The 27,356-nt window shown below is 44.4% G+C and overlaps 1 protein-coding gene across 1 annotated transcript; it reads left to right on the top strand.

The window, feature by feature from the left end:
• The first annotated feature begins 2,964 nt into the window (after positions 1–2,964).
• On the top strand, positions 2,965–27,356 carry LOC126355158 (trypsin-3-like). Its single transcript, XM_050005366.1, has 2 exons — positions 2,965–3,361; positions 26,924–27,356. Exons 1-2 carry the CDS (start codon positions 2,969–2,971, stop codon positions 27,287–27,289), a joined length of 759 nt encoding a protein of 252 aa, XP_049861323.1. The 5' UTR covers positions 2,965–2,968; the 3' UTR covers positions 27,290–27,356.

The raw sequence follows: 27,356 nt of genomic DNA, 5'->3' as shown, positions 1-27,356 counted from the left end.
GCAAACAATTTCTGACAGTTTGAAAGCTATGGGAAAGATCCAAAACTCTGGAAAATGGGTGCCACCTGAATTGAATGAAAGACAGATGGAAAACCAAAAAACCATTTGTCAAATTTTGCTTCAAAGACATGAAAGAAAATCAATTTTACATCGAGTTGCTACTGGCGATGAAAAATGGATTTATTTTAAGAATGCTAAACGGGAAAAATCAAGCGTTAATCCGGGACAAACATCAACATCGACTGCAAAACCAGATCGATTCGGCAAAAAGACAATGCTCTGTGTTTGGTGGTATCAGAAAGGTGTGGTGTATCATGAGCTTGTAAAACCCGGTGAAATTGTGAATACTAATCGCTACAGAAAACAAATGATCAATTTGAACTATGCATTGATCGAAAAAAAACCAGAATGGTCCAGAAGACATGGCAAAGTAATTTTTTTACACGACAATGCACCTGCACACAAAGCAAAACTGGTTCAGGAAACAATCAAAACACTTGGCTGGGAGCTGCAAGCCCACCCGCCGTATTCACCAAACTTGGTCCCTTCCGACTACCATTTGTTTTCATCAATGGGACACACTGGCTGAGGAACACTTCGCTTCCTACGAAGAAGTCGAAAATTGGGTGTCTGATTGGTTTACTTCAAAAGACGAACATTTCTATTGGCGTCGTGTCCACAAATTGACAGAAAGGTGGTCAAAATGTATAGAAAGCAATGGTCAGTGCTTTGAATGAAATGTTTTTACTTTTCTATTCAAAATTAGTGTTTCATTTTCACAAAAATACTCTTATTAGATACCGGTACACCTGATACGTTGTGGACTTATCTCAGAACTAGGTCTGGGAACCAGCTGAACGCCATGATGAAACGAGAACTCAAAGAATACAGATCCAGAAACGTGCGCAAGCGTATGCCAGTGTCTTCACCAAAACTGCAACACATTTAAAAAGACGGAAGGATTAACTCGCACAGCAGAACCTCCATTACTCATTGAAGAAAAATCACATCAGGCGACAGTGATAAAGCGGATATTTTCAAAACTATTGTGTTGGAGATACGTCAACACCCAAGGGATACAAACTTCAAATAAGAACGTGAACAACTCGTAAACAGAATCCTGGGAAACCTACTACTCACTCAAAACACCCCAGCTGAAGAGGAATCAAGACTTGTAGCTACAGTGACGCAAGAAGGACTCGAACAATCATTAATACACTCCTGGAAATGGAAAAAAGAACACATTGACACCGGTGTGTCAGACCCACCATGCTTGCTCCGGACACTGCGAGAGGGCTGTACAAGCAATGATCTCACGCACGGCACAGCGGACACACCAGGAACCGCGGTGTTGGCCGTCGAATGGCGCTAGCTGCGCAGCATTTGTGCACCGCCGCCGTCAGTGTCAGCCAGTTTGCCGTGGCATACGGAGATCCATCGCAGTCTTTAACACTGGCAGCATGCCGCGACAGCGTGGACGTGAACCGTATGTGCAGTTGACGGACTTTGAGCGAGGGCGTATAGTGGACATGCGGGAGGCCGGATGGACGTACCGCCGAATTGCTCAACACGTGGGGCGTGAGGTCTCCACAGTACATCGATGTTGTCGCCAGTGGTCGGCGGAAGGTGCACGTGCCCGTTGACCTGAGACCGGACCGCAGCGACGCACGGATGCACGCCAAGATCGTAGGATCCTACGCAGTGCCGTAGGGGACCGCACCGCCACTTCCCAGCAAATTAGGGACACTGTTGCTCCTGGGGTATCGGCGAGGACCATTCGCAACCGTCTCCATGAAGCTGGGCTACGGTCCCGCAAACCGTTAGGCCGTCTTCCGCTCACGCCCCAACATCGTGCAGCCCGCCTCCAGTGGTGTCGCGACAGGCGTGAATGGAGGGACGAATGGAGCCGTGTCGTCTTCAGCGATGAGAGTCGCTTCTGCCTTGGTGCCAATGATGGTCGTATGCGTGTTTGGCGCCGTGCAGGTGAGCGCCACAATCAGGACTGCATACGACCGAGGCACACAGGGCCAACACCCGGCATCATGGTGTGGGGAGCGATCTCCTACACTGGCCGTACACCTCTGGTGATCGTCGAGGGGACACTGAATAGTGCACGGTACATCCAAACCTTCATCGAACCCATCGTTCTACCATTCCTAGACCGGCAAGGGAACTTGCTGTTCCAACAGGACAATGCACGTCCGCATGTATCCCGTGCCACCCAACGTGTTCTAGAAGGTGTAAGTCAACTACCCTGGCCAGCAAGATCTCCGGATCTGTCCCCCATTGAGCATGTTTGGGACTGGATGAAGCGTCGTCTCACGCGGTCTGCACGTCCAGCACGAACGCTGGTCCAACTGAGGCGCCAGGTGGAAATGGCATGGCAAGCCGTTCCACAGGACTACATCCAGCATCTCTACGATCGTCTCCATGGGAGAATAGCAGCCTGCATTGCTGCGAAAGGTGGATATACACTGTACTAGTGCCGACATTGTGCATGCTCTGTTGCCTGTGTCTATGTGCCTGTGGTTCTGTCAGTGTGATCATGTGATGTATCTGACCCCAGGAATGTGTCAATAAAGTTTCCCCTTCCTGGGACAATGAATTCACGGTGTTCTTATTTCAATTTCGAGGAGTGTAAAAGTCAGAAATCCGCACGGTCATTCGCTCGTAATTAAAGGACCTGCACACGCTTAACGACAAATCTCGTTCAAGTGTTTTCGGTTTCTTCTTGTCATTTGGAGATCACTATCGTTAAGAGTCCTTACTTGATTGATCGTATCGTCTGTGGTCATAAAATGACGTATTCCTGAAACCCGAAGGGTCACTTTCCGTGATGTAGCCTCTTAACTTGGTAGTTGTTCTTGACTTGTTTACGCTACAGAAGCGGTCGCTCTGGAGTGTGTCAGATAGCTGATAAGAGCGGCTCATATAACAATCGTAGTGCTATGCCGTGCCAACCAGAGAGATGAAGTCAGCCATTGCTTTGTTCCTGCTAGCTGCCGCCTGCAGTGCTGCGCCCTCCGTGAGGCATCGACCTCTGGGACGCCGTCCCGGCGGGCGTATAATCTCTGGTGATCTCGTGGACATCTCGCAGCACCCGTATATGGTCTCGTTGCAGTACCTGAACGAACACGCCTGTGGCGGCTCCATCATAAGTTCCGCGTATGTGCTGACTGCTGCACATTGCATCTATGGCGTCGGCTGGAGTTATTTCTCAGTTCGGGCAGGAAGCTCCACGCGCGAGAGCGGTGGGACCGTGTACGAGGCCTCTGGTGTTTTCTGGCACAGCGGCTTCAACCTCGCCACGGGAGAGTACGACATCGGCTTCGTCGTGTTCTCCGACCCTATCTCATTTCAGGTATGAATACCAGAATATCTTACGATTATTTCCAGACTCTAATGAGATTTCCTGTGTCACACTGTAACGTGTCTGCCCGCCCCCCCCCCTCCCCCCCGTCGTTTCATTAAGGTAATTTGTGTTTCGAGCGTGTCCAACAGAAATTATAAAATTTTGAATAAGGCTGCCATTTCCGAAGAAATCTTACAACTATTACAGGGAAGATGTGTTGAACAAGCTGTTTTAAGAAATAACTTGTTCCTCTCCTAGTACACTGCTGCTATTATACTTTATGTTGTCTCAGTTGATTATTAGTGCAATCGCTCACGTAAAGTACTAATAGGAAAGGGGTATCATAAGGATCGGCTAGGCCATAACAACTCATGCGTAATGGTTCAAATGGCTCTGAGCACTATGGGACTTAACTTCTGAGGTCATCAGTCCCCTAGAACTTAGAACTACTTAAACCTAACTAATCTAAGGACATCACACACATTTACTGCTCGATAAATTAGTAATGGCCTGAACAGCAGGCGCTTGAAACAATATTGAAATAATCGTATGGCAGCCAAAAGTGTACACAGGCATAGTTGAACTACAAGCAAAAAATAAGAATAAGTGATTACTGCGAGAAATAACTTAATATAAAACAGTTAAATGAAATAGTTAGGAATGTGCTATGAAATACATGACACTGAATTTAGTAGAAGTGTAGCTCGCCATTGTTACAACAAAACTTACGGAACCTCACGCTACTGGTAACTAGATATTTGCAGTTCTGGGAAAACATAAATTAATTGAAGTTTAATAAGATAGTTTCTAATAGAGTTCTTCATCACTTTTGAAAGTTAATTGGACTGGAAACTAATCATGTGCCTGACTATGGGAATTCAAACACATACCGATAATGAACTTTGAACCAAACCCATACACTCAAGGGTAATGACATTCAGAATTTTTTATGTGCAACTGTTAATTAAATTTTATTCTAAAACTCAAAGTGAACTGTGCCTCTGATTGTTATGCAAGAAAACTGTTAGCTGTAAGAGGCGTTCCTACCGGTTGCATTTAACTAATTTTTAAATAGAAAAGCAAACTGACAGACTTGTAATTTACTTATTCAGTTCTTTTCATCAACTCAGGACACTCGGATTAACACACATAGGAAAGGTTTGGATTCTATCTACGTTACAATGACTTAGTTTAAAGAATGTTGTAGGAAAATGTTATTGTCGGACTTATTATTTGGAAAATAATCAGAATCAAGTCACTGGGGAATTTCTCACAGTATCTACACAACGGGAATGATTGTATAAAATCTTGCAGCCTTTTGTAGTCGTCGAAATACTATAGCCGGCGTAGGCGACAATGGTCCAACAACTCCACATTAACCACAGCAGATTTAGGGCCACGATCTCGCTGTAATAGGTGTTTCGTTAATCTGCTCGCACCCGCCACGGAACATTGCCTCGCAGTATATTATATTAAGAGGCTTCACATAACCGTAGCCACACAGAGCACTCCATTTGCGCGTCAAACTTCTTCCATCACTCAGCCCTCAGTGAATGTCTCCAACCTCGCCTGCTCTCTGACGTCGCGTCTGAGTGACCAGGGCCTGTCCTCTCCGCCTAGCTGTTATTCTTTTATCACCGTCAGTTACCTAGTATCGTTACAATGTCTGATATTAAGAAATATGCATTATATAACACAACATCTGTCGTATTTGCATTTCAAATAAATACAAAACTTATTACAGTTTTACATAATATACACTCCTGGAAATGGAAAAAAGGACACATTGACGCCGGTGTGACAGACCCACCATACTTGCTCCGGACACTGCGAGAGGGCTGTACAAGCAATGATCTCACGCACGGCACAGCGGACACACCAGGAACCGCGGTGTTGGCCGTCGAATGGCGCTAGCTGCGCAGCATTTGTGCACCGCCGCCGTCAGTGTCAGCCAGTTTGCCGTGGCATACGGAGCTCCATCGCAGTCTTTAACACTGGTAGCATGCCGCGACAGCGTGGACGTGAACCGTATGTGCAGTTGACGGACTTTGAGCGAGGGCGTATAGTGGGCATGCGGGAGGCCGGATGGACGTACCGCCGAATTGCTCAACACGTGGGGCGTGAGGTCCCCACAGTACATCGATGTTGTCGCCAGTGGTCGGCGGAAGGCGCACGTGCCCGTCGACCTGGGACCGGACCGCAGCGACGCACGGATGCACGCCAAGACCGTAGGATCCTACGCAGTGCCGTAGGGGACCGCACCGCCACTTCCCAGCAAATTAGGGACACTGTTGCTCCTGGGGTATCGGCGAGGACCATTCGCAACCGTCTCCATGAAGCTGGGCTACGGTCCCGCACACCGATAGGCCGTCTTCCGCTCACGCCCCAACATCGTGCAGCCCGCCTCCAGTGGTGTCGCGACAGGCGTGAATGGAGGGACGAATGGAGCCGTGTTGTCTTCAGCGATGAGAGTCGCTTCTGCCTTGGTGCCAATGATGGTCGTATGCGTGTTTGGCGCCGTGCAGGTGAGCGCCACAATCAGGACTGCATACGGCCGAGGCACACAGGGCCAACACCCGGCATCATGGTGTGGGGAGCGATCTCCTACACTGGCCGTACACCTCTGGTGATCGTCGAGGAGACACTGAATAGTGCACGGTACATCCAAACCGTCATCGAACCCATCGTTCTACCATTCCTAGACCGGCAAGGGAACTTGCTGTTCCAACAGGACAATGCACGTCCGCATGTATCCCGTGCCACCCAACGTGCTCTTGAAGGTGTAAGTCAACTACCCTGGCCAGGAAGATCTCCGGATCTGTCCCCCATTGAGCATGTTTGGGACTGGATGAAGCGTCGTCTCACGCGGTCTGCACGTCCAGCACGAATGCTGGTCCAACTGAGGCGCCAGGTGGAAATGGCATGGCAAGCCGTTCCATAGGACTACATCCAGCATCTCTACGATCGTCTCCATGGGAGAATAGCAGCCTGCATTGCTGCGAAAGGTGGATATACACTGTACTAGTGCCGACATTGTGCATGCTCTGTTGCCTGTGTCTATGTGCCTGTGGTTCTGTCAGTGTGATCATGTGATGTATCTGACCCCAGGAATGTGTCAATAAAGTTTCCCCTTCCTGGGACAATGAATTCATGGTGTTCTTATTTCAATTTCCAGGAGTGTAGATTACACAGTGCATAAACTGGCGAAAACTTTTTGTATTCTATGCATCTCAAAATCAGAATCTGTGACTTTACAGTTCAGTGAGTCTGGCAACAGACCAAATAAAAATTAGGCAGCATTACAACTACTGCGGCAGACATATAAACAACACAAAACAAATTTGTTACCATGTCAAGGCTTTCTATCTCAACATGAAATGCGCAAAACTGGCTTACAGCAAATTATAGTAATTCCTTAACAAATTAACGACTTGATAATTATTGATACATCCTAAGAATGGAATACTACGAAACAGACAGAAAGTATAAACGAAAGTTTCATTATTCCTTACCAATTTTTCCATTACTAAAACCATCGTACTAATTCATGAAGGTGTAATATATAAACATAAAATTAAAGCAAAAGTTATCGTATAGAACGTATTAAATTAAGACCAGAAAAAGTAATTTGTCCCATGTGTCTAAAGCCGCCGGCAGGAGTGGCCGAACGTTTCTAGGCGCTACAATCTGGAACCGCGCGACCGCTACGATCGCAGGTTCGAATTCTGCGTCGGGCTTGGATGTGTGTGATGTCCTTAGGTTAGTTAGGTTAAGTAGTTCTAAGTTCTAGGGGACTGATGACCTCAGATATTAAGTCCCATAGTGCTCAGAGCCATTTTTTTTTTGCCTAAATGCAAAGACCACAATAGAGCTCAAGCTTATCTCAGTTTTCAGAGAACAAGGTTATAAATTTATTCCTAGTGTTGAGGTTGTCTTGTATGCTATAAGTAAGCTGCCAGAAAAGAAGTAGTTTACTTAATGGTCATGGTCAAGATCATTCATCTGCAGTGTAAGGTAACAGAATAGATAATATGTTGAAAAACTCAAAAGCATAAGATCTGTTGAGAATAATTCTGTCAAAACGGCCATCCAATAAAATGTATTTTTTTAGCGATCTTTTCTCGTGACGATTTATTTCCTTACCAAACAGTAGTTCCCATCATTATTCTGACTGTTGTTTCTTAAAATTGGAAACTATCAACTTCGATGATTTAATTGTCGCTGCTTTATCAAGTAAAAAAATGGGTAGTAAAGGAGAAAACAAAGGACGAAGACCAACGCTACATAGAATTAAGGATTAAAAAGGGTCAATTGCGTTGTCTGATAAGGGAAGGTTCTTTGTTTCTCTCTCGGTTCGAGACAATTTTTCAAGCAGTCAGAAAATTCATCACAGTGTACACTCCATTGCAGAACTGGTGAATCATTGTAATCACGACAAATGAAAATATACCTTTACCTTTGTTCTACAAGTCTTTCTTGAACAGATCTAGATTTCACTTTCCAATAAGTCCATCTCCAGAGCACATTGTTTCAGCGATGTTATTGCACAATAATTTTCTACCATCAATCGAATTATCTACAACCAATACAGAATGTTAGTACACTGAACATCAATCACGAAAGAAATAATAATAAACAATTACGAATGTCACAACATACTAATTACAACGCCAGTTATCAGTGCTCCATGTTAGCATTGTTTATTACAGAACATAGAGGACGGAAATTTATCAATTTTTTGAGCTATTCCCACAATATTTTAAGATGGTATGTTACTATGAAGTACATGAACCATAGAGTAGTACTACACAGGGTTTAGGGAATCAGAGGTTACCCCTTCCACTATTTCAGCATTATGTACAAAAGACAAGCTAGGAAATCGGCATGGTAATTCAGTGCCATGGACAGCCCTTTTAATGTTTTTCGACTTACAGTATTTCAACTGCTTTGGTGTTTAATCCAAGCCTCAATGTATTTAGAAATATGTCAGAGATTCTTTGCTGACTGTGTATTCATCGCTCAGAATGCAGTGATAACACATCTGAAATACTGTAACACAAGAGAATCGTATAGAATATAAATTGCAGGTCGTTTTACATTTCCCTACATTGACAGTGCTCCGTGGATACCACAGAGAGTGACATCTTGGAACAGAAACAAATCAAATAAATCCATGTAATTTAATTTAAATACAATACAATGTAATGACTTAACACTGATGAAGATTATTGTATTTAGTGCTAGTTCTAACGGCAAAATTACATAAAATATTAAATTATGAGTTTCTATAAAAATTCTCTTTAGTGAAGTAGAAGTTGTCCAATACATAATTCTCTTATTGAATCTTACAATCCATCGCATTATCTACATTGCATTTAACATGCTCCTGCAAGTCGCTGAATACATGCATCCCCTTGTTCTGATTAACTTAAGTTGACCCCTTGAAGACTTTTGAGAGGTTTTTTTGGGCCTATTGTGTCATATACGATGTATGTTGTGAAGAAATTGTTAAAATAATAAGTTTCTTTGAACAGGTCTTGACAAGATATTCCAAAATTAAAAGCAGGTATAACTGATATACCATTCCCCTTTGTTTAAAAAGATATTGACCCTTCAAGTTCGGTATCCCCAGAAAATAATTAGATAACCCATTACAGATTGAGAATATGCAGAATAAATTAGCTTCTTCAGTTCAAAATCACCTGTAGTAGTCATCATGCATACTACAAAAGTAGCTGAAAGTATGGCGCACCATCAATCCTAAGCCATGAGTTTAGCAAAAAACGTTGTGCTCTGTATGTAATTTCAACCTCTTAACACTTCCAACTTTTTATTTCATTATTTGAGTGTTATCGCTCTTGGAGTTCTATCAAATCTTGTCAAAATTTCAACATAAATTTTTATGAGAGCTGATAATACAGCCAAATTATTTTGGAGGTGTAGTGATAAGCCGAATGATATCAAACTTATTTTGGATGGCGTTACTTAGATCTATGAAATGTCTACTGTGTGAATGAAAAGTAGGCAAAAGTGCCTTTTCTTGTGATAAAATATATACACATGATTCTTAAATGACCACAAAATACGAAAATATGAAAATTTCGCTAACAGATTGCAGTGGACAGTCAGGGAAGTGCAGAACATCGGTGCAGAATATATCACTAGTTCTTGCTCATAAGCCACGCATATGAAGACAGTATTATTTCAGGCCTACAAATTAATTGTATTCTTGTGTTAGATGGAACTGTTTGGATGAACGTAATTTAGTAGTTGTAATCACCTATTACGAAACTAGTGACGGGAATCTGATTCGTAGTCATGAGACACCTAGGAATTTGGTTCACTCGGAATATATTGTGGACGTGAAAGCCACAAACATATCATCTAAAAGCTTTTTTCTTAGGATAATTAATCTAGTTTTATACCAATGTGTTTGTACTGAGCGTAAAAGATCTTTCCATAGATATGAATATCCATACAATTTAATATTCTTATTTTTATTCAGACATCATCCACTCTTCTTCTGCATCATTTAATTAAGGAAGACTCCACTCCCGTAAACACACACACACACACACACACACACACACACACACACACACACACACACACACACACATTCTCACATACTCATAAATGCTCTGTACTCAGAAACAATTGCGACAAATTATCTATGGCACAAAATTCGTTGAATGATTCCATACATACTCTGAAACTGTCTGTCACAAGACTTGAAAATATAGCAGCATAGCTGTAAACAGAATTATTTGCACAGCTTCAGAAAATAAGAGAAATTTGCTAAAAAACTTTCAGTAACGTTCACTTAACGTGGAGTATTTATGATTACATCTATTTATTAATTTTGATTTCATTTCATCAACCAACCACTCAGAAAATCTGCTTAGATCACCATGATGACCGCAGCATTATAAAATCCAACGCATTATTTATGGTGCTGCAGCTAGTTACAAGAGGAATGGTCTTGTTTAAGAACACTGACGTCTTTATTCTTCGCTGAGTATATGTTGTTTAAAGATTTGTGGTTAGCTAAAGCTTTGTATTGTACCAGAACTAGGGATAAGAAATGTGTCACTTTCCATTGATGTATGCAGGCATACATCATGGACTGACTAAAAAATTAATACAGATTGCTAGATATGAACAGAATCATTTGACTTATCCAGTTGGTTGAATGATCACAGCGTCTGTTACCTCGGTCTGTCATGCATAAATGTACGTCAGATATACTGTTTTCTGAAACGTGAAATCCGCACTTTCCCATTTCAGCCACTATCTTGCCCATAATTTCCCTCTTGCCTCATTTATCTTCATAGTCAGTTGTATATTCCTGTGTGACAAAAAGAGTCAGCTACTTCTGGTTGAATCATGCTGTGGTAACAAGCTGCTAGCATCCCTCGTTGCGTACTGTTATATTGACATTTAATAATATTACAGTTGTTTCTACTACTTCTTCACTTTTACTTTTTCTACCAATACTAATTACTAACGCTACTAAAATTACAACTTCTGATTGAAGACCCATGATTCTACGCAGAAAAAATTGCTTCTACTGCATGTGCCATTACGATACCTGTCTCAACTATTTAAGTTTGTCAACATGTTAGCACCTGTCAGTGAACTGAACCATAAAACCATGAAATGATGTATTTCATTGTTTCAGTTTCATAATTTTCCACACACACATTATTTGGAATGCACAGCACTGTTCAAAGACTGCAGCTGACTTGTCATTATATCCTGTAATAAGTCGCCCATGTCATCTGATTCGATGTTATTTTACTGAAGCCATTGAGGGATGGATCAGAATATATTTTCTGGGACAGGAGCTTGTCGATTGTTTTGTTACGTATTACCTTCCTCCTTTCACATCTGTTACTGGTGCAAGTGGCCATACGATTACCGTTCTACATCTACTTTTGTATCTATTCGCTGCAAACCACTGTGAAGTGCATGGCAAAGGTTACGTCCTAATGTGTGTGTTATTATGGTTCATCCAGTTCTATTCCTGTATGGAGTACAGGAAGAATGACAGTATAAACGCCCCCATGCAAACTGCAATTAATCTAATGTTGTCTTCATGATCTCTACTCGAGTGATACGTAGGGGGCTGTAGCATATTCCAAGAATTGTCATTTAAAGCCAGTTCTTGAAACTTGCAAGTAGGCACTCTTGAAATACTCCACGTCTGTCTTCAAGAGTCTGCCAGGTCAGTTTCTTCAGCATCTCAGTGACACTTTCCGGTGGATCAAAGAAACCTGTGACCATTCGTGTTGCCCTTATATAAATGCCTCCATGTATCCTGCAATTAACCTAATCTTGTCCTCACAGTCCAGCTGCAGCGATAAGTGTGGTGTTGTAGTATATTACTAGACTCCTCACTTAAAGGCAGTTCTTGAAACATTGTAAGGGGCTTTCTCAGGATAGTTTACTTCTATCTTCAAGAGTCTGCCAGTTTAGTTTTTTCGGTATCTCAGTGACACTGTCCCATAGCTCAAAAAAACCTGTGACCTTTAGTGCTGCCCTTCGCTGTTTACTTCCAACATCCCCTGTTAGTCCTATTTGATATGGGACCAACACATTTGAGCAATATTCTAGGGTGCGTCCCACGAGCAATTTGTAGGCAATCTTCTTTGTAGACAGATTGCATTTTCCAGTATTCTACCAGTAAATTGAAGTATGCCAACTACTTTACCCACAACTGAGCCTATGTGATCATTCCAGTCCTTATCTTCACAAAGTGTTACACCCAGGTATTTATGTGAGTTGAACATTTCCAGCTGCGACTCACTGACACTATAATCCTAGGATACTACGTCTTCTCGTTCTGTGAAGTGCTCAGTTTTGCAAGCTGTCAGTTTCTGCGCCACACTGAGATCTTCACGGTGACAGTTATTGAAAAAAAACATAAATTAGTTACAAACTACGGCGTGCACACACTTTATTCGACATGTAAAAGTCACTGAAGTTGTTCTAATTTAAGTTATTACATGTTCGATACGCCTGCCACTGGTTGGTTGGTTTGGGGAAGGAGACCAGACAGCGTGGTCATCGGTCTCATCGGATTAGGGAAGGATGGGGAAGGAAGTCGGCCGTGCCCTTTCAGAGGAACCATCCCGGCATTTGCCTAGACTGATTTAGGGAAATCACGGAAAACCTAAATCAGGATGGTCGGACGCGGGATTGAACCGTCATCCTTCCGAATACGAGTCCAGTGTCTAACCACTGCGCCACCTCGCTCGGTACGCCTGCCACTATTGGCGATGATGTGGCGCAGATGAATAGCTAAATTCAGCATGACCCGCTGAAGTGTCGGAACACCGATGCTCTGGATGACCTTCTGGACGGCTGTTTTCTGCTCATCAATTGTTTTGGGGTTACTGCTGTACACCTTGTCTTTAATATAGCTCCACAGAAAGAAGTCTCATGTGTTCAGATCCGGAGAACATATCTACCAATCGAGGACCTTTGCCAGTGGCCTCTGGGTACCCCAGAGCCAGAATACATTCCCCAGAGTGAGTGCTCCTCCAGGACATCAAACACTCTCATGCTTCGAAGGCGTCAAGCTCCGTCTTGCATGAACCACATCTTGTCGAAATCAGGGTCTCTCTGGATAATGGGGATGAAATCATCTGCCAAAACCTTCACGCACCGTTCGGTAGTCACTGTGACATTAAGGAATATCGCACCGATTATTCCGTGACATTGCACACCACACATCACCCGTTGAGGGTGAAGAGCCTTCTCGATCGCAAAATGCTGATTCTCATTCCCTCAAATGCGCTAGTTTTGCTTATTCACGAACCTATCCAAATGAAAGTGGGCTTAGCCGCTAAACCAAACTGTAATAATTTCCATCATGCCCTGTGAATAACCGTGTAGTTTGAACGTCCTAACACAAAAGGTTCAAGAGTTATGGCGATTATATTTGATATACTTTAGTAACTGTCACTCTGTATCAAGATCTGACTGAAAATTTATTCAGCTTTTCTCAGACAGGACTTCTTTATAGAAAACTGCATCATCTACTCAAAGTCTGAGGTTACTATTAACGTTTTTCGTAAGCTCATTAATATATAACATGAACAACAAGAGTCCCAACACATTTCCTTGGGGCACACTCCAAGTTACTTCTAGACTGTCAATGACTCTCTCAAAGATAGCTTGCTGCGTCCTCCCTACCCAAAACTTCTTATTCAAGTCACAAATTTCACTTAACATCCCACACGATCGTAAGCTGGCCTTGCTTGGCATAACGCTCCAGCACATCAACAGTATACAACATAGGCAAGGCGACGGCTTCATTGTTGGGGTTCCATGGTGTTGCGACCAGGAATGGAACATAGCTACAAAAATTATGCTGCTATCTGGTACAAATAACCCTTCACTTTGTAGCATTCATTTGGAGCCCAGCAGTACCACCAAAACGCAGGTACTGTGCCAGATGAGGAGAAGACACGGAGACGCCAGCTGCAGCTGGAGCCACAGGTTTGATTCCTAGCTGGACTGTCTGCCTCCCACATTAAGTGCACACTCCTCTCCCCCACCCCTCACCCAGAGTTGGTGCCACAGCGCAGCAGGCCTGTCGGTCCACTACAGTAGTAGCCAGGCTGCTGCCAGGAAGCAATGCGTTGCACCCCGTGCACAGCAGCTGCCTACTGAGGACACGGTGGGCGCCTCTCTTGCTGCTCGCCTTGGCTACCTGTGTGCGCTCATTTAGCACAGAGTGGCTACGTCTGCAAGACCCCAGTATGCACTGCTGACATCAGCGCTGTAGCTCATGCAAAACAACTGCGGGCTCAGTATTGGTTGAAGACATTATCAAAGGAGGTTACCAGCAAGAGCTGCAGCCATTTGAATGGACGCTGCCTAGCAGCCGACTGACTATACGTTCCATTCTGTGGGGCAGGTGTGTGGTCCCTTCCCCACCACGCCACAGAATCTACGTGGCAATTGGAAATAAAGTCTTAATTCCGACACCCACTTCTTGGACCCTATCGGCCTGCCATCCAATGTCGCCCACGGTTACCTAACCTCCGTCAGTTTGCTGCCTAGTGTTGGCTATATAGTGGTGTCGTTCTGACGTCGTTTCAGTGGGTAGCAGGGTGTGCGTCGTCCACACAGCACGGTGCCTAGACCGCGGTCGTCAGTATCGACATAGAGGGTGAGTGGAGAAACTGTTTGTTACTTTTTGTATGTGTGACAGTCATAGGTTTCAACAGTGAGTGTCATCGTAACTTTAGGGCGACTTTGTATAGAGCAGAAGAACTGGCTGATCTTTCTGAATTACGTGGTAACAGTAAAGAGCAGTGTTTAGAACCTGTGAGGTGTTCATAGTGTAATCTGCTTGGGCATTCTGCACCTTGTGCTGAATCTGTTGATGTTACTTCTTTTACATGTCATTGTTTGGGTCATGTTGGAAAGCAGTGTGGGCTATGTAGATAATAGATAATAAGGCTCAAGGCTTAATTTTTTCTTTATTTTTAATTTTTTAAATCAGTTAGTAGTTATTAAGTATTTGTATTGCTTGTGAATGAAAAATAAATTTGTTGCAATAGCAGAGACGCAGGACGCCACTGTGTCAGAGGCAGTTCAGGCATGCCCAAAGGGGCGCCTAGGGATCTACATTCGACTGTGAGTTTAGTGGTGCAACATGAGAAGATTGATATGTCGATGGTTGTGAGGGATAGACGTGATGTCCTCTCAGCAAATATGAAGTATTACAACTGTGGGTGTACAGGGCATGTGTAGAGTCTGTGCCGCCGCCAGCCAGCAGTTAAAAAGGTGGTATGGGTCATCAACAACATTCTGTAGTGGTCGTAGGGGTGGAAAGGAATGAAGCAAATAGCTGTTAAACACAAGAGGGAACCGGAAGTACACCGAAAGGTGTTCCTGTTAAAATTAGATTTAAGAAATGTTCCTGCAGAGGTGGACTATGCAATAGTGGGTGAGGTGAAGGAAAGAAAATATAAGCTTTTATTAGATACAGGGTACATGTGTCGATTTCTAGTAGGTGCCTAGTAGGTCAGAGGTGATGGAATCCATCACACTGTAGATTATTTGGGGGTATGGGACAATGTCATAAGACCACTGGTATCGCTGGAAATACACTACTGGCCCTTAAAATTGCTACACCACGAAGATGACGTGCTACAGACTGGAAATTTAACCGACAGGTAGAAGATGGTGTGATATGCAAATGATTAGCTTTTCAGAGCATTCAGATAAGGTTGGCGCCGGTGGCGACACCTACAACGTACTGACATGAGGAAAGTTTCCAATCGATTTCTCATACACAAACAGCAGTTGACCGGCATTGTAGCTCCTATTGTCCTTGGCCAGCAGAGTGCTCTCCCACGCTTTTACCTGCATGAGACTCTGGCTTTCAGCAGAAACATTGTCATAACCTTATAGTTCCCCCTAGTCACTCTTTTGTTACTCCGACCGTTTTAAAGCACCAGGGCCGTAGTGATAGCAAGAATTCTTCACTGCACTAAAAGAAAAGGAGTTAGGATTAATAAGAATTGCAGTCATTGACAGTTGTTACAATTGTAAGCATTTTTCATGCAGCATAATGATTTGATTTGAGCTGCTAGACAGATTTGCGAACTGGATTATTAAATAGATTATGTGACAATTTCTGGAAAAAGATGCCATGGAACACATAGTGTGGGAAGTATTCCATTCCCAACACAAAAATTAAATGCGTCACTTAAGATTGGTACTAAGGTATCAGCGACATTCTTGATCATGGTTAAAGCGGTTTCTGGTCTTGTCTTTCCAGCACCCAAGCTACGGGGATTCTTTCAAAGAGTTGCAGGTCTCATATCGTTTTATGCAGGGGAACGAGTGTGCCTGATTTCTGGGTTGTTTACACACTGTTTTCTCCTGCTTCTCTAGTCTCCGTAAGGTTTGAGTTTTGGATATGCCTTGAAACATCTGTATGAACATTTGGCTTAATTCAGTTGTCAGCCATGGAGGTTGTCAGCCAGTTGGCAGGTTCACCATTTCGTTCGCCCTTACCTGTGATGAAGGGCTGCGACTGGCATTTCAGGGGAATGGCATTACTCGGAGGTTGTCGAGATTTTCCACGCCCTATTGGTTGTCACTGAAGGGCGCTGAATGAAAGGAGATAATAAGGTTAAGATTTTCTGGTACTACAGAGGTTTGGGGAATAGGGAACGAGCATTCGTTGTGAGGAATTATGCCGAGATAGTGTCGACCTTGAGACAATTTACCTTCTGCCTGTGGGACGAAACATAAGTAGTGTGTGTAGGGCTCAGGATGGAAAGAAAAAGAGGGATAATTTACAAGGCCGCTGCTGCCAAGAGAGAAATATAATTTTAAGTAGCGCATAATCTAAAATTAACTTGGTTTTGTTTTCTGTTATTGATAGTTTAAACCAAGAAGGTGAATGAGTAATGAACCCAAGGAAAATAGCATAATTTCAGTGCTACCATCGCAAAAGAGTTAAAGAATGTTCGGACGAATGAAAAATGGTGTTATCAGTAACTAAAATTAAATAATAGTTACAGCTAATATTAAAATACAAAGATAATTGCAGAGTTAACATAATTACAAGAACATTAGGTGAAGACGGAAATATGAAGATAATTACAGTGTTAACACAATAACAGGATAGTATTTAAGAGTATGTGAGAGTAACACTGTTACTATTAAAACAAAAGAAGTGGTGTTAACTCGCATAAGTATGAATAAGCACACGCCACTGGCTTAGAAATGCAGGACTATTAGTTCGGCAGTTCCGTAGCGTTCCGCGAAGGTGTTCAAATGACTCTGAGCACTATGGGACTTAACATCGGAGGTCATCAGGCCCCTAGAACTTAAAACTATTTAAACCTAACTAACCTAAGGACATCACACACATCCATGCCTGAGGCAGGATTCGAACCTGCGACCGTATCAGTCCCGCGGTTCCGGACTGAAGCGCCTAGAACCAGTCGGCCACCGCGGCCGTCTTCGGTGAAGGTGTCTCTAGCGTAACACTTTCCATTTCTATTAGTATATAAAGGTTGTTTGCCTGTTATAAGTACAAGGGAAATGGTGTGTAGAGGGCAATGAAACAAGTGAATAACCCTAACAAACACAGCTCCAGTTATCCAAAGTACTGAATGCACTTGAGGACAGATGCAGTACAAGTGTTCAACGTTGACACATTTCGTAGGTAGACATGAGTTTCCTCTTTGATGCATTTTCTGAATGCGTTGACAATAAGCCTCAATGTGTTCCCTGGGTTCATCGACACTATCAACAGGTCTAAAATACAACAAAAACTGTAAACATACATACATAAAAGAATCAGAAGGAATTAAGTTTGGGGATTCGGGAAGCTGTGATGTAGGCAAGGCATGATTGATTTATTTGTTGTCGAAGTTTTGTGCTACGTATTCATGAACATCCACATGTAACTGTAACCAGCACGCCATCATACATTACCCACACAAGCCTCCTTTCACCACAGTGAACATCATATAAACATCATTAAAAGTGTCGCAATACAGGAATGACTGCATTTGTTAATACATTTTATCAGGGAGAACAATGGTATTATAAATATGAAGTGTGTTGGGGTTACAGATGCAGATATTTTTCTTACTGACTGACGACAGTGTACTGAACAATACTGCATTCGTATTTATTTCATTTGGAGGCTAATAAATATAGCTGTTAGACGATGCTGATGATGATGTTTTGTTTGTGGTGCGCTCAACTGTGCGGTCATTAGTGACCGTACACATTCCCAATCTGTACACAGTCCAGTCTAGCCAATTACATGAATGATGATGGAATGATGAGGACAACACGAACACCCTGTCCCCGAGCAGAGAAAATGCCCATCTCGGCCGGGAATCGAACCCGGGACCCCGCGATCCAGAGGGTGTAACGCTATCCACTACACCACGAGCTGTGGACCATACCTGTTAGAAGTCGTGAGTTAGTAGGTCACATGTCGCAAGAGCAAGCCATTAATGCTTATTTTCTCTTGAGAGCAGGTCAGATGTTGAACTGTGAACACATGAACACAAAATGGTTAGTGTAGAGTGACGGGCGTAGTCCACTTAGTGGTGCAGTTACAACTAGACAGGAAACAACAGGTAGTTAACTACACTCCTGGAAATGGAAAAAAGAACACATTGACACCAGTGTGTCAGACCCATCATACTTGCTCCGGACACTGCGAGAGGGCTGTACAAGCAATGATCACACGCACAGCACAGTGGACACACCAGGAACCGCTGTGTTGACCGTCGAATGGCGCTAGATGCGCAGCATTTGTGCCGCCGTCAGTGTCAGCCAGTTTGCCGTGGCATACGGAGCTCCATCGCAGTCTTTAACACTGGTAGAATGCCGCGACAGCGTGGACGTGAACCGTATGTGCAGTTGACGGACTTTGAACGAGGGCGTATAGTGGGCATGCGGGAGGCCAGGGGGACGTACCGCCGAATTGCTCAACACGTGGGGCGTGAGGTCTCAACAGTACATCGATGTTGTCGCCAGTGGTCGGCGGAAGGTGCATGTGCCCGTCGACCTGGGACCGGACCGCAGCGACGCACGGATGCACGCCAAGACCGTAGGATCCTACGCAGTGCCGTAGGGGACCGCACCGCCACTTCCCAGAAAATTAGGGACACTGTTGCTCCTGGGGTATCGGCGAGGACCATTCGCAACCGTCTCCATGAAGCTGGGCTACGGTCCCGCACACCGTTAGGCCGTCTTCCGCTCACGCCCCAACATCGTGCAGCCCCCCTCCAGTGGTGTCGCGACAGGCGTGAATGGAGGGACGAATGGAGACGTGTCGTCTTCAGCGATGAGAGTCGCTTCTGCCTTGGTGCCAATGATGGCCGTATGCGTGTTTGGCGCCGTGCAGGTGAGCGCCACAATCAGGACTGCATACGACCGAGGCACACAGGGCCAACACCCGGCATCATGGTGAGGGGAGCGATCTCCTACACTGGCCGAACACCTCTGGTGATCGTCGAGGGGACACTGAATAGTGTACGGTACATCCAAACCGTCATCGAACCCATCATTCTACCATTCCTAGACCGGCAAGGGAATTTGCTGTTCCAACAGGACAATGCACGTCCGCATGTTTCCCGTGCCACCCAACGTGCTCTAGAAGGTGTAAGTCAACTACCCTGGCCAGCAAGATCTCCGGATCTGTCCCCCATTGAGCATGTTTGGGACTGGATGAAGCGTCGTCTCACGCGTTCTGCACGTCCAGCACGAACGCTGGTTCAACTGAGGCGCCAGGTGGAAATGGCATGGCAAGCCGTTCCACAGGACTACATCCAGCACCTATACGATCGTCTCCATGGGAGAATAGCAGCCTGCATTGCTGCGAAAGGTGGATATACACTGTACTAGTGCCGACATTGTGCATGATCTGTTGCCTGTGTCTATGTGCCTGTGGTTCTGTCAGTGTGATCATGTGATGTATCTGACCCCAGGAATGTGTCAATAAAGTTTCCCCTTCCTGGGACAATGAATTCACGGTGTTCTTATTTCAATTTCCAGGAGTGTATGTGACGTGTTTGAAGAAAGACTGATAGATGCAGAGAAAAAAACAATCAATAAGTTGAAGTGGCTACATATTAAGTTACGAATGATCACAGTAATTGCACTTACTACATTTAAAGGCCTAACGTCCTGTACATACATACAAAGTGTTCCTTGTAACTGAAGACATTGAAACCCTCGAAAACTGCACATCGGATCAAAAAAAGTCACAATTCCAATCTGTTTGTCTCGGAGGGAGACATCCAACGTTACTACACTCGATCCGCCACCCCGCCCAATGTATGAGTATCAGTTTATTGCAGACTAGGTTTCTGTGTCAAAATCTACGTACGTTTTGTCTGAAGCATTTTGTTCGTTTCGCCTCAGATGGCGCTGTAATAGGCGGAATAGAAATGGAACACATTCGAAATTTACGACATGCTACTCCATGGATCTTGAATATCCAATGCACGTTGGATTCCATCACCATGCTGTGAGGGTAGGAGAGGCCAGTATTTAATATCTTCCAAAGTTGTGTTCCTCCGAAATATCAAACAGGCAACAATTCGACGCACCACCTATACCATGCAATGAACTACGTCGTATTCTATGTGTTCGAAAGTATCCGGACAGCTGGCTGAAAATGACTTACAAGTTCGTGGCGCCTTCCATCGGTAACGATGGAATTCAATATGGTGTTGACTCACCCTTAGCCTTGATGACAGCTTCCGCTCTCGCAGGCGACGTCCAATCAGGTGCTGGAAGGCTTCTTGGGGAATGGCAGCCCATCTTCACGGAGTGCTGCACTGAGGAGATGTATCGATGTCAATCGGTGAGGCCTGGTGCGAAGTCGGCATTCCGAAACATCTCAAAGGTGTTCTATAGGATTCATGTCGGGACTTTGTGCAGGGCAGTCCATTACAAGGATGTTATCGGCGTGTAACCACTCCGCCACAGGCCGTGCATTATGAACAGGTGCTTGATCGTGTTGAAAGACGCAATGGCCATCCCAGAATTGCTCTTCAGCGGTGGGAAGTAAGAAGCTGCTTAAAATATCAATGTAGGTCTGTGCTGTCATAGTTCCACGCAAAACAAGAAGGGGTGCTAGCACCATCCATGAAAAACACGACCACACCATAACACCATTACCTCCGAATTTTACTGTTGGCGCTTCACACGCTGGGAGATGACGTTCACCGGGCAATCACCATACCCACACCCTGTATCGAATCGCCACATTGTGTACCGTGATTCATCACTCCACACAACGTTTTTCCACTGTTCTTACACCAAGCGAGGCTTCGTTTGGCATTTACCGGCGTGATGTGTTTCTTATGAGCACCCGCTCGACCATGAAATCCAAGTTTTCTCACCTCGCACCTAACAATCATAGAACTTGCAGTGGATTCTGATGTAGTTTGGAATTCCTTTCTGATGGTCTGGATAGATATCTCCCTATTACACATTATGTCCCTCTTCAACTATCGGCGGTCTCCATCAGTCAGACGGCCAGTGTGGCCGTGCGGTTCTAGGCGCTTCAGTCTCGAACTGCGCTACCGCTACGGTCGCAGATTCGAATCCTGCCTCGGACATGGATGTGTGTGATGTCCTTAGGCTAGTTAGGTTTAAGTAGTTCTACGTCTAGGGGACTGACGACCTCAGATGTTAACTCCCATAGTGCTCAGAGCCAACTGAACCAATAACTATCAGTCAACAGACGAGTTCTGGCTATAAGTTTTGGGCTGTAAGTGTCAATTCACATTTCCATTTCACTATCATATCGGAAACAGTGCACATTGAGATGTCTAGGAGTGTGGAGGTCTCCCCTACAGACGTATGACACAAGTGACACCCCGTGAGTTTCGCGGAGCTCCCTATTCTGCTCTTCACGATGTCTAATGAGGTCGCTGATGTGGAGTACCTGGTAGTAGGTGGCAACACAATGCACCTAATATGAAAAACAGTATGCTTTTGGGGATTTCCGGATACGTTTGGTTACAAAGTGTATCAAACAGGCAGTACACTGTACCTATCATTTGGAGAACAGACGTGCAAGCGAACGATGAATGTTGCAATCACAGAAGAAAAAACCGGAATAATACTGATTTACGAAGAATCTAGAAAAAATGTTGAAGCTTTCGCCTTGTGTGCCAAGAGTTTCCCGTGGAAAACTCGCTCTCGTTCGTTCTTTTGCAAGGTTGTGGACGCGTTTATGTCTGATGTCAGCGTACAGACTGGCAAAAAGAAACGAAGCGTGTTACAGGAGATGCTAATGAAATGGCTGCACTAGCGGCATTGCACCACAACCCAAGGATAAGCTCCCGGAAATTACACTGCGATTTCTGAATGTTCGTAGATAGTATTGTCAGAATACTGCATCGTCATAAGTGCTATCCATACCATGTGTCACTGATTCAAGAACTTCATGGCTCTGATTTCCATAACCGGCTAGTGTTTTGTGAATGGGCAAGTCAGTAAATGCAAATGATCCCCATGTTCTTTGCTGAGGTACTATTTTCCGATGAGTCCTACATTCGCAAACCATGGTACCATTAACCGGCATAACATGGATTACTGGAGAGTAGACAATCCCCTATGGTTAGGGAAAGTTGCTCATCAACGTCCTTGGTCTGTTAATGTATGGTGTGACATCATGGAGAACAAACTCAATGGACCGTATTTTATCGACGGCACGTTAACTGGGTGCAAGTATCGAACGTTTATGGAACAGGGAGTACCGGTAGTAAGCAGGATGCTGCCGTGGACGTTCTACAACGTATGTGATTTCAGTACGGACGGTTGCCCAACGCAATACGCAATTGAAGCACGGGAGGCATAAGACTGCTTTTACATTGGCCGGTGGATCGGCAGATGCGGCACTACTAATTGGTCCGCTAGGTTGCCGATTTGACATCGCCGGATTTCTTTCTGTGGGGATATTTATAAGATAAGGTGTAATAGCAAGTGCCAACAGCTCGTGAAGAGATGGTCAAGTGCACCAGAACCGCCTGTGTTGATATTCCCGCAGATGTGCTTCTGTGTGAAGTACGGTCATTTGAAGAGCGGATCTATAAGTGTACTGATGTTGGCGGTACTACTTTTGAACATTTGCTCCAATTGAAAAGCTTTTAATATTGTAGATCTAAGAGAGCCCGATTCAACCGCGTTTCGCTCTTCAAAATTGTATTTTCTGGTGGAACAGAATTATTTAGAATATTGGATTTATATATTTGAATAAGAAACAGAGTGCTCTTTTATGCTAAATTAGTACTGTAATACGAAACAGTTGCGCCAGTCTGAAGGCACATTCCAGACTGATGCAGCTAAGAGTGTACTTACAAAAACGCAGTAGTGGAGAAAAATTAAACTTACAACAGATAATCACTCATGGCTAGATGAGGTTGTACCAAAACGCCAACTAGAAGGTAAACGACAGACAGCTAAGTGTGATTCACCAGTTAACTATGACAACAGTACAGCTTTTGTTTATGCCACAAGCCTTAAGACAGGTGTGACATGTCCAACATCTGCTGCAATACACGTTTGCAGTCACTGGTGGACGGACGTCTCTACAGACTCAAGAGACTCCTTCCATATCGTTGCAGAAGCTGTCACAATGCAATATTTTAAATCCTCTTGGGTCGGTGGAACTGGTGCATAGTTTTTATCCTATCGTTTACCCTAGAGAAAAAAGGCCGCTGGTGCCAAATCAGGCGAACGTGCAGACCAACTGATAACGCCTTCACGACCAGGCCAGCGTTTGTGGGCGCGTACCCGGTCACAAGTGAGTAATGACTCGGTCACCAATTGTGCTGTGTTTCAAGTGGTATCATCTGTAAGAGACCTGGTAGCACTTCAGCAAGAATCTGTGCGTATCTTTTACGCATTCAGATTTCTTCAATGAAGTGAGGACCAATCACATAGTCTTCAATAATCCCGCACCAAATATTTACACGTCACTACCTCTGATTCATTTGTTCAGTATGTTGTTTAGTTTTCCAACACACAGGCTAACAATTATTAACAGAGCAACCTCCAGTTTCCCAATGATTTTAATAATGAAAGTCCATATCTAACTGCAGTAAGTAAAAAAATCTTCTGAAAGCTTCCAGTTTCATATGCGTTGGAAGCTTCATTCTGAGAAGTACGCAGTGTCAGTTTTACTGTTCTCGTTACTTTATTTACTGTGTGACCACTTCTCATTTTCAACTCTTATCAGTAATTAATTAAATTAGGATCAGATTTCCTAATTTGGAAAATCAACAGGTAAATACTGAATTCAAATACAATTTTCAGTGACTGGAATAATACCTTCAGGTAACAAAAAAGTCAAGCAAAAATACAATTCCTCTATTTTCTACGACAATGAACTGGAAGTATGCTTTGATAGTACGGAAGTGGCAACATTGCAGTGAATAGTTATTATCAATAGCGCCTGATGGGTGCAGATTAAACCTGCTACAACTTATATACGTGAAACTAGATCCTCTGTTCTTGCAGAAATGACAACAAAAATGAAAAACCAAATAAACTTGCTACATGACTTACGATACGCCTTAAACGACTACAAATTGGACAGAAAAACTGTGGTTACAAACTTTTCATTGATTCTCTAATTATTAGTTTAGTACAGTACCTGCAAAACACAGAAGTTTATTGGTTCACACATTAAGTAACATAAGCATCACATAAGAAATTTTAAATGTTTGTTATTTACTTTAAATTTTAGTTAGGTTCTAAACTTTCTTAAGTTGACATATTTTCCCGTTCACGGATGTTGATCTCAGAAGGGTTGGGAACCTCTTGATTACAACAATGCTGCGAGAAACTAGGACGTAAGCTGGGAGAGTTGATTGTGGAGCTCGACTTTGAAGAGGACGTTTTTCGTCACGTAGAAGAAAATCCAAAGACGAGTACTCGAAACATTATCCGTGCCATTGGTTAATTCAGAGTATACACCTCAGAGCTGCTGTGTGTGTACCTTGAACCCAGGGATTTTGAAGTGATCCGATATTGAAACTTATTTTACATCGAAACCACAAATTTTCGGATTTTGATTGCTTATGAGAACATCATCTGCCAAGGTCCTTCGTAACAGGAATTGTCTGTCAAGCTAAGAGTTCTCTGGCGTACTTTGGCTGTTGGCTGTTTTTGGGGAAGGAGACCAGACAACGAGGTCATCGGTCTCATCGGATTAGGAAAGGATGGAGAAGGAAGTCGGCCGTGCCCTTTCAAAGGAACCTTCCCGGCATTTGCCTGGAGCGATTTAGGGAAATCACGGAAAACCTAAATCGGGATGGCCAGACGCGGGATTGAACCGTCGTCCTCCCGAATGCGAGTCCAGTGTGCTAACCACTGCGCCACCTCGCTCGGTCAGGCGTACTTTCTATGATGTTTTGACAGATATGTGCAGTTTACTTTTGCAGTGTGTAACTGGAGCCAATCCAAAGGAAAGCTCCTTAACAGGACTTTCATGCGACGCCCGGATTCGACGGAAAGTGTCGAGTGGTTACTATTAAAAATAAAATGATTTTTAAAGCGGCGTTTTACTTGACCCTTCTGGAGAGTGGACGAAAATTAGTACAATATTCGTTTTATCGGTATAAATTAAAAGAGACAGCAAAAAACGAGAAATAACCAGTATTCCGGCAACGACCGCACCACCCTGGCCTGCACTGACTGCTAGCACCATCCAGCAGCGATGTTCAGTCGTTTCTGGAGTACTGCTTATTTTTCCCGTTTTAACCTAATTTGTCGATTTATACCGATAACCCGAATATCGCAATAGATTAGTGTGGGATCGCACTGTCGACTCGGCAGGTAAAATCCCTCTTTAAAAATGATTTGGTTTTTAATGAGAAACAAACCGACACTTTCCGCCGGCACTGGGTGTAGTATGAAAAGACGCGATGAGCTTTTTTTGTTTGGGACGATTCCAATTGGACATTCCAAAAACGAAATTGCAAATATCTGCCCAGACACCAGAGTAAACGTGCCTGACAACTGTTATTCTGTATGTATACAGAATCTTTCAAAGTCTTTGTGACCGACTTCTGGGGTGGTAGATCACGTTAAAGGAACATATTAGTCAGAGACAAAATTTTCACGGATGCTTCCTGGCGATACTAGGCGTCATTTAAGACATGTTACGCCGCTAGAGGCTACGGGGCATGAGTGGCTTGCGGCCCTCGTATGCAATGCACGTTGCCTATCGTCCCGTCACCTGCTCTGTGTGGCTGAGCCACTTCAAGTTTCTGATTCGCTTCTATCTTCCTTGTTGGAAATCACTGCATCAGTGTACTGGGGTAGGTACTGTGCTGCACGCCTGGTTAGTAGACCGTGCTAGTTCGGTGAAATCTCATCGTCCCAGGGCAGGCGAATAGTAAAGAACACATAGCGTCACCGAAAGCGTTAAATGAACATTTCGTGGCCGCCGTCGGGATGGCCGAGCGGTTCTAGCCGCTTCAGTCTGGGACCGCGTAATCGCTACGGTCGCAGGTTCGAATCCTGCCTCCGGGCATGGATGTGTCCGATGTCCTTAGGTTAGTTAGGTTTAAGTAGTTCTAAGTTCTAGGGGACTGATGACCTCAGATGTTAAGTCCCATAATGCTCAGAGCCATTTTTGAACATTTCGTCTCTAACAAACGTTACCGCGGGAGGTGGCCCAACAGTCAGCACACCGGAGAGTGGTTCAAATCTGTGTCCGGCCATGCAGTTTTATAGGTTTCCCATGATTTCCATAAATCGCTCCAGGCAAGTTTGGGATGGCTGCTTCGAATGGGCGCGGCTAGTATTCTTGTGCTCCGTCTCTAAGGTCCTCCGTGCCGACGGGACGTTAAGCCTCATTCTCTCTTCCTCTCTTTCTAGCAAAATTTGTTCCCCCATTATGTGATCTATCATCCCGTTGGCCGTAGAGTCTTTGGAACACACACACACACACACACACACACACACACACACACACAACGCGCGCGCATTTTATTCATGGTTATCTGTGAGCAGAAACACTGTTGACACCATCGTCGTTTGTAGGCGGTGAGCCTCGCAACGTCGGAACTCGAGGCTGGCAGTTCTGCGACCGTCACCGGTTGGGGCAGCGTGGCTTCTGGTGAGGACGCGTCCGACCAGCTGCGCGCTGTCACCGTGTCCATCGTGGCACACTCCACGTGCAGAGAGAAGTTGGGGTCCGGCATCACGGAGAACGTGGTGTGCGCAGGCGACGCCGACGGCAACAACGTGGCGTGCGACGGCGACGACGGCGGGCCGCTCGTCGTGGGTTCCACGCAGTACGGCGTCGTTTCCTGGGGCCGGGGCTGTGGTGTGCCCGGATACCCAGGGGCCTACACCAACGTCGCCGCCCTCCACGACTGGATCACTGCGGCAACGGGTGTTTTCTAATTACTGATCGACCTTCTTGTTATTATAAAACAACTAAACAAAATAAAAAAATTATTTGTGTACCTTT

The sequence above is a fragment of the Schistocerca gregaria genome, chromosome 3 (assembly GCF_023897955.1).
Source record: "Schistocerca gregaria isolate iqSchGreg1 chromosome 3, iqSchGreg1.2, whole genome shotgun sequence".
In the NCBI taxonomy this organism is placed as follows: Eukaryota; Metazoa; Arthropoda; class Insecta; order Orthoptera; family Acrididae; genus Schistocerca; species Schistocerca gregaria.
This window is presented reverse-complemented; position numbering and strand designations above follow the sequence as displayed.